General features: G+C 36.3%; 1 protein-coding gene across 2 annotated transcripts; it reads left to right on the top strand.

Moving 5' to 3' along the window:
• The first annotated feature begins 3,826 nt into the window (after positions 1–3,826).
• LOC135733760 (NXPE family member 3-like) lies at positions 3,827–8,229 on the top strand. Of its 2 annotated transcripts, none has more exons than XM_073813760.1 (3): positions 3,827–4,688; positions 6,810–7,147; positions 7,274–8,229. In XM_073813760.1, exons 1-3 carry the CDS (start codon positions 4,631–4,633, stop codon positions 7,433–7,435), a joined length of 558 nt encoding a protein of 185 aa, XP_073669861.1. In that variant the 5' UTR covers positions 3,827–4,630; the 3' UTR covers positions 7,436–8,229. The 2 variants fall into 2 exon arrangements, with proteins under 2 accessions (XP_073669861.1, XP_065108622.2); XM_065252550.2 differs by having other exon boundaries at positions 7,241–8,229.
• Positions 8,230–8,542: the final 313 nt, after the last annotated feature.

The following is an 8,542-nucleotide window of genomic DNA, read 5'->3' as shown; positions in this document are numbered from 1 at the left end:
TTGCGCACTGTAAACACAATCAAAGCTTTAATACTCAGGAAGAATGAGAACTTTAATTCGGCATTGTGAAAATATAATTTCAACTTTGAGTTTTACTTTTGTCTGCAGATGTAACACAGAAATGTCATCCTGGTTTGCACATACCAGTTCCAGCTGGGTTTTACCTGAATGATGTTTGGAAGTCCTCTGTGTGTAGCACTCGTCAATTTACTACCGAAACAACAACACAATGCCTGAAAGACAAACACATCTACATGATGGGAGACTCTACTTTGAGACAGTGGTTTGACTTCTTGCTGAAAGCAGTACCAAGTGAGATTCTCACTATAAATTAAAAGCATTGAATGTTTACTGGTTCAGTAAGATTAATTATTTAATTTGACTTAAGCCCTATTCGGACGGGATTAGTTTTACAGGGGGACCTCTGAGAAAATCGTGCTTCTCAGAGGTCCTCTGTGTTTTTAATCCCGTCCGAATCGGCCATGTCTGTGTTTTTCTCTGACGACCTCCGTAAGAATTCCAGAGCATACCTACTGTTTTTCGCCGAACTCAGAGGTCCTCTGAGAAATTTAATCCCGTCCGAATGCAAATGTCTGTGTTTGCCCGCAATATCTTTTGAAAACGCGGTTCATTTCGTGTTTTGGCCAACGTGATCTGCCGTAAGGTCTTACTAATGCGCGTATATTGTATTTCCTGAGTCCCATTCATTCAGATATTAATGTTTTTTCACATTCGGCAAAATAAAATAATTAAATCAAGACGAGCTGAATATCATACACTGTTAAGACTGGCCACTGTAATTTCATTAACGTTATGAGAAACTCCGTTCAAAGTTCTTCAGCTCCGGAATGGTAATGTTAATTAATAAAGATAATAAATTGTTTTTATTAATCATTATTTCTTCATAAGATTTATTATAAGCAGCCAGTTATATAAAACACGTAGGCTTCTTTAGTAGGATTTGTATATTTTATTTTGATTTGTTAAAATTAAATTAATAAATTACATGTTCTGTCATAATTTTACATTTAACGAAAAAATATTAAACATTACAAACACGTATCCAGAGAACGTGCTCTTCTGCAACGCCCAAATGCATGAAACAGACACTCCCATCTCTGGAATAGCCTGAGAATTTTAATCCCGTCCGAATCGGTACATAAAATCACAGACGTCCTGGGGGACACGTTGAAACTCAAACGTCGTTTGGAAAACTAATCCCGTCCGAATAGTACTTTAGTCATGGTAAGTGTTGGGTAAGTTACTCAAAAAAGTAATAAGTTAGTAATTACATCTTCAATCATGCAATTAGATTACTTTATTGCATTATTAGATTACTATCTCCAAAAAGTATTTAATTACTTATTACCAGTGTTGGGGATAACGAATTACAAGTAACATGCATTACGTAAAATGATTACTTTTCTGAAGTAACGAGTAAAGTAACGCATTACTTTATAAATGTACACTTAGATATTTTAGTTACTTTTTTTAAGTAATGCAAGTTACTTTTCAGTTTAATTAATTTGATTTAAAATTACTGTCCACAGTTTTTGGTTCGGTTCGGGTGACTTAGCCTATTAAAGTGTTTTAAAATGATTCTATGCTAGGTAACAGGAACAGTGAGATGTTAAGAAGCAAAAAAACTGGTTTTACCTGCAATTCTCTTTATTTTATGTAAATGCAAAAATCATCTTACACATTTCTAGTTTATTGAATAATATAAATAAAACATATAAGATTTAATTAAATAAAGATATATAAAAATGATATCCCAAACTAGGGAACACGTGAATTCTTCCATTTTACAAAAATATACAGATGTAAACAAAAATGCGAAGTGAACCGTATTGAAAGGGAACGCTAAGGTCACTCACCAGTGTTAATTTTAGCAGCAAATTCTGATTTAGTCTTAGTCTTAGTCTTTTGAATAACACACCATTTAGTTTTAGTCTTATTTTAGTCATCTGAAATCTTTTAGTTTTAGTCTAGTTTTAGTCGACGAAATATCATAAGAGTTTTAGTCTAGTCTTAAGTTTTTTAGTCTGTTATGGAATGTTATTAAGGTTTGAATATGCAATACAGACACAGATTTAATGGTTGTTATAGAAAACACGTATTTTATTTTATTCTTAATGTCAAAAAAACTGACCGTGGCTTTTTTACCAAAAAAAATATCACATAAAATAAGCATAAGGCCCGCTCTACCTAAAAATATACATGGTCCCTGAAAAAGATATGCATTGTCCCTAAATGACATGCACACACAGACGCACACAGACAGAGACACACGCACGCACTTACGCACGCACTTTGTCCAGTCATGTAAAACCACAACATCTACTATAATAGTAACGTTACACATTTCATTCAATTTGAGGACACTGAATATTTATACTCAGTATTAATTCAGACAACCCAATACAATCAATACAGTTCAGATGTGTATTCCTTTCGTTTCTATGTTATACCAAGTTTAGCGAAAACACTGTGGTTTATCTGATAAAATAACCTTAGCGTGTATGCTTACCTTCGCATGTATTTCTGGATGAGTCGTCTTTACAGGCTGTCGTCTTGTCATATTTGTAGTGTGACCAGATTAGACGCTAGCTCTGACATTTTTGTTGTTAATGAGACATGTCTTCGGACCGGGTGCACCGCAAAACGTTAGCGTGTTGCTAACGAGCGAAGTCAACTGAAATCAGCCAAAGCTGGGAACTAAGACTGTACAACTAAATATAATGTAAACAACTCTGCCGACTGCTGCCTGTGTAGATAAACCTACCCTCAAAGATTCGCTCTGATTGGATTTCTTCCCAACTGTCCCACAAAATGAGTAGCTCTGATTGGATCTCTCCTCCCTAACATTTTCGTCTTATTTTTATTCGTTGACTAAAGTGTCAGTTATATTTCGTTACAGTCTTCGTCATCATATATGATTTTATTTAGTTTTTATTTAGTTTTCGTCCGTGAAAAAGGTTCGTTGACGAATATTTTTCGTCATCGTCTTCGTCAACGAAATTAACACTGTCACTCACGTAACCCTGGTTCCCTGAAATAACGGGAACGAGCATTGCGTAGCTGGCCGTGCTAAAAACGCCAACGCAGCGAGTGTTATTCGGCTACGCGCTTCAGTCGAATAATAGTGAGCTCATGGCGCTATATCCCGGACTTATAAAGGGTGTAAGCCCCGCCCCTGTCGCGGGCTCAAGTGCCATTGGTCTGTAATTTTTACAGACGTTAACCAATAAGTTTCAATCGCGGAGTAAACAGGAGTTTCCCCCATAGCGTCAGCAACTGACGCAATGCTCGTTCTTGTAATTTCAGGGAACCAGGGTTGCATAAGTAACCTTATGGTTCATGTTTCAAGAGTAAAAAAACTAAATTTTTCACAAAATGTACTTATCTCTATAGCGCTGTTTTCACTTTTCTAAAAACGGCCTGATGTCTTCCTTGTTCTATGAATCCCCACTGAGTGGATTGCCAAGCTTGAAGTTTGATGACGAGCGTCGATATGCTTATGGATGGTGAGCCGTGTGTGTGCATAGAGGAGGAAATTTGCTCTTTTTTGTGAAAAGGTAAAAAAAAATGGGGCTGACGTCGACTTGGAGCGCTGAGCCAGCTGCAGTTTTGGGTGGCCGGTCTCAGGCGTGGAGGCAGCTCGTTTTGGCAAGAAATGACGCATGGTTTGCGCCGATTTTTGTGCCTCAGTGAAGCGCTGGGTGAAGCGACCCTGGTGAGTCAAGGAGGGCATCCCGATCCGTGTCTTTGATGTCAGTCAGCTTAAGCCACAGATGTCTCTCCAAGATGATCAGGCTGAGGAGGAGCTTCCCTTGATAGACCTGCAGCACTGCCATAGTATGGAGAGCAGATGCGGTGTGGCCATCAGCGGCGTACGACTTCGAAGCCAGTGAAGACGTCAGGCGGCAGGGCTTGGACGGATGGTTCAGCTTTGACCTACAAACACCGGCTGAAGACGGGGAGAGGTGGGTGGCAACAGACTCTTCAAGCAGCGGCAGCTTGGAATAGCCGTGTTTATCAGCGCTGTTGTAAATTAGACTAGTTTTCCTTTTTTCCCCTTATACTACATTTCCCACAATCTTTTGTAGACTGCCTTACCATTTTCAGTGTACTTCATTACCCATGAAGTTTTCCGGGCGAGTAGGGCTTCTTCTTCGGAGCAGCGAGATGTTAACGCTGAAGGAGAATGAAAGAGCTCATGGTGCTCTATCCTGGACTTATAAAGGGGTCAAGCGCCATTGGTCTGTAATTTTTACAGACATTAACCAATAGGCTTTAATCGCGGAGTAAACAGGAGTTTCCCCCATACTGACGCAATGCGAAGTTAACCGTATTGAAAGGGAACACATGTTATATTGCGCACTGTAAACACAATCAAAGCTTTAATACTCAGGAAGAATGAGAACTTTAATTCGGCATTGTGAAAATATAATTTCAACTTTGAGTTTTACTTTTGTCTGCAGATGTAACACAGAAATGTCATCCTGGTTTGCACATACCAGTTCCAGCTGGGTTTTACCTGAATGATGTTTGGAAGTCCTCTGTGTGTAGCACTCGTCAATTTACTACCGAAACAACAACACAATGCCTGAAAGACAAACACATCTACATGATGGGAGACTCTACTTTGAGACAGTGGTTTGACTTCTTGCTGAAAGCAGTACCAAGTGAGATTCTCACTATAAATTAAAAGCATTGAATGTTTACTGGTTCAGTAAGATTAATTATTTAATTTGACTTAAGCCCTATTCGGACGGGATTAGTTTTACAGGGGGACCTCTGAGAAAATCGTGCTTCTCAGAGGTCCTCTGTGTTTTTAATCCCGTCCGAATCGGCCATGTCTGTGTTTTTCTCTGACGACCTCCGTAAGAATTCCAGAGCATACCTACTGTTTTTCGCCGAACTCAGAGGTCCTCTGAGAAATTTAATCCCGTCCGAATGCAAATGTCTGTGTTTGCCCGCAATATCTTTTGAAAACGCGGTTCATTTCGTGTTTTGGCCAACGTGATCTGCCGTAAGGTCTTACTAATGCGCGTATATTGTATTTCCTGAGTCCCATTCATTCAGATATTAATGTTTTTTCACATTCGGCAAAATAAAATAATTAAATCAAGACGAGCTGAATATCATACACTGTTAAGACTGGCCACTGTAATTTCATTAACGTTATGAGAAACTCCGTTCAAAGTTCTTCAGCTCCGGAATGGTAATGTTAATTAATAAAGATAATAAATTGTTTTTATTAATCATTATTTCTTCATAAGATTTATTATAAGCAGCCAGTTATATAAAACACGTAGGCTTCTTTAGTAGGATTTGTATATTTTATTTTGATTTGTTAAAATTAAATTAATAAATTACATGTTCTGTCATAATTTTACATTTAACGAAAAAATATTAAACATTACAAACACGTATCCAGAGAACGTGCTCTTCTGCAACGCCCAAATGCATGAAACAGACACTCCCATCTCTGGAATAGCCTGAGAATTTTAATCCCGTCCGAATCGGTACATAAAATCACAGACGTCCTGGGGGACACGTTGAAACTCAAACGTCGTTTGGAAAACTAATCCCGTCCGAATAGTACTTTAGTCATGGTAAGTGTTGGGTAAGTTACTCAAAAAAGTAATAAGTTAGTAATTACATCTTCAATCATGCAATTAGATTACTTTATTGCATTATTAGATTACTATCTCCAAAAAGTATTTAATTACTTATTACCAGTGTTGGGGATAACGAATTACAAGTAACATGCATTACGTAAAATGATTACTTTTCTGAAGTAACGAGTAAAGTAACGCATTACTTTATAAATGTACACTTAGATATTTTAGTTACTTTTTTTAAGTAATGCAAGTTACTTTTCAGTTTAATTAATTTGATTTAAAATTACTGTCCACAGTTTTTGGTTCGGTTCGGGTGACTTAGCCTATTAAAGTGTTTTAAAATGATTCTATGCTAGGTAACAGGAACAGTGAGATGTTAAGAAGCAAAAAAACTGGTTTTACCTGCAATTCTCTTTATTTTATGTAAATGCAAAAATCATCTTACACATTTCTAGTTTATTGAATAATATAAATAAAACATATAAGATTTAATTAAATAAAGATATATAAAAATGATATCCCAAACTAGGGAACACGTGAATTCTTCCATTTTACAAAAATATACAGATGTAAACATAAATTGGCCATTTTATATACCTGTATGTATACTGGTACTTAACTAAATTCAACTTTACATTGTACATTTTTACAGAATGCTTTCCAGAAAAAAAATATTTTATAAATATTTAAACATACAAATATATCAAATGAAAAACAGACCCTCTGCTTTCAAACAAACAAACAAAACGGGGGGGGGGGGGGGGGTTTCATCCTATCTTCATTTTTTTCTCTTTTTATAACCTCTTAGGGTAGGTTTCTTCAAAAATACCAATTTTTTTAGCAAAAAGCTGAAATAATTTCATTTTTGTAAATGAATTTTGTTGGAGATCAGATTCTGATCAAATTACTGCTTATTGATACTTAGTAAAGTAGTTGTTAAGTTTAAGTATTTGGTTGGATTAAGGATGTAGAATAAGGTTTTGCAGAATCAGGCAACTGTAATTAAATTATTGGGAAAATAAGAGTAATCCCATACTTTACTTTTTCAAGGAAAAGATCATTAAATTACAGTAACTAATTACTTAGTAACTACACCCAACACTGGTCATGGTTTATATGTCGATATCAAATGACAAATACAAATTTTGGGATTATCATTTTTGTTTTTTATCACTGCAGCTTTCAAGCGGATGAACCTGCATGTTCAATATGAGGCAGGTCCTCTTCTAGCAGTGGATGTGGAGAACAACATTGACTTACACTGGAGGGCTCACGGTCTTCCTTTACGTTGTCTGAAAACAGAAGTTTCTAATCTGCACTACGTCAGTAATGAGATTGATGATCTGACTGGAGGACCTCACACTGTTATTGTATTTAATCTGGGGCCACACTTCACAACATACCCTCTCGATTTCTACACCCGCAGAGTGATGAGGGTCCGCAAAGCTGTGCTTGATATGTTACAACGGGCACCAGACACTACCATTATAATCAAGACTGTCAACACCGGCTATAAGGTTAGTTAGTTAATAATATCAAACAAAATCGTTTACAGAGAAACTTGTATATATGTATATTTAGCCTAAGGTGTATTTCTGTCTTTGTAATAGGATGTGTTTGGCAGTGACTGGTATTCTCTGCAGTTCAACAGAATCCTACAGTGGGCTTTTCAGGATGTTGGTGTTTATATTTTGGATGTTTGGCAAATGACAGCATGTCACTACAACGTAGAGAACATTCATCCAGGTCCTGTCATCATCAAAAATGAGATGGACATTTTCCTTTCTTTCATTTGCCCTGAATGATCTTGTCAGGAGTAATGAGGAGGCAGATGGCAGATAAATTACAAACTGTCTAACTTATGGCATTCTAGTGTGGACACCAGAAATAAATTTTAATTTCCATTCAAAAGATATAGATACATCCAAAACCATTTTTACAGTGTAGCTTCTCAAAGCAGGGTTAGGTACCTCTAAGTTAATGCTTCTTTTTGTGTGATATGAATTATTGCCATCACAAAATCATTGAGGAGGGAGTGCCAATTCATGCAGATCAAAACTTTTTTGTTTTACTGTACTTTTCTTCACTGTAGAATAAAATCGCATGCAGTGAGTTACCAGTATAAGCAAATTGAATGCATGTAATTCAAGGTGTCAATTATGGTACAAACGCCCATTTGCATCAATATGTGCATTAACGTGACATACTCTGTAATATTTATTGTAACCGAAAAGGAATTCAGCTTTGAAAAAAAGAAAAAAAGAAACTAATGTGTGAAAAGCTAAAATGCTTAATTAGATAATAGCAGGTTAAAATACCTACAGACAAACAGAACATACATCACTGACTGGTTTTATTAATTAGGTGTGGCAAAACTTTTTTTTATCCTTTTATGTTGTTCTAGGAGTACTCTAATGCAAAAATCAATGTTTGTTTTGCTTGTTTGCTTGTTTTTTTTTTGTTGGCCTCATGTCCACATAATCATCATATGGGCAGACAAAGTTTTTAATTTCTCTTTTATAGTTGAGAGGAATCACCACATTCCTCCTCAGTTATATCAGAGTCCCATCTCAAAGTCAGTTTTTCCAAATTTGGATGATATAAATGACATCATACCACATTGTAGATAAGACAGTCCTGTCTGGTAGAATTCTGAAATAAAAAAACATTGATTATTTTCATGCTTATTATTCTTGATACAAATCAATTCCAATCACATTTATACATTTCAAAGGATTCACCCAAGCTTATTGTGCTCTATTTATAATGGTATTATCACCTATACCCCCACCGACATTCCAAAATAATATCACCTGACCCTCATGCAGCAAACAGATATTTGAGCAAACAAAGCCCAGACAAGAAAACAGGACCAGCTAAGAATATATAATAAACAATAAGATACAGATAGT

The sequence above is a fragment of the Paramisgurnus dabryanus genome, chromosome 3 (assembly GCF_030506205.2).
Source record: "Paramisgurnus dabryanus chromosome 3, PD_genome_1.1, whole genome shotgun sequence".
Lineage (NCBI taxonomy): Eukaryota > Metazoa > Chordata > Actinopteri > Cypriniformes > Cobitidae > Paramisgurnus > Paramisgurnus dabryanus.
The sequence above is the reverse complement of the archived record's forward strand: the minus strand, read 5'-3'. Positions and strand labels throughout refer to the sequence as shown.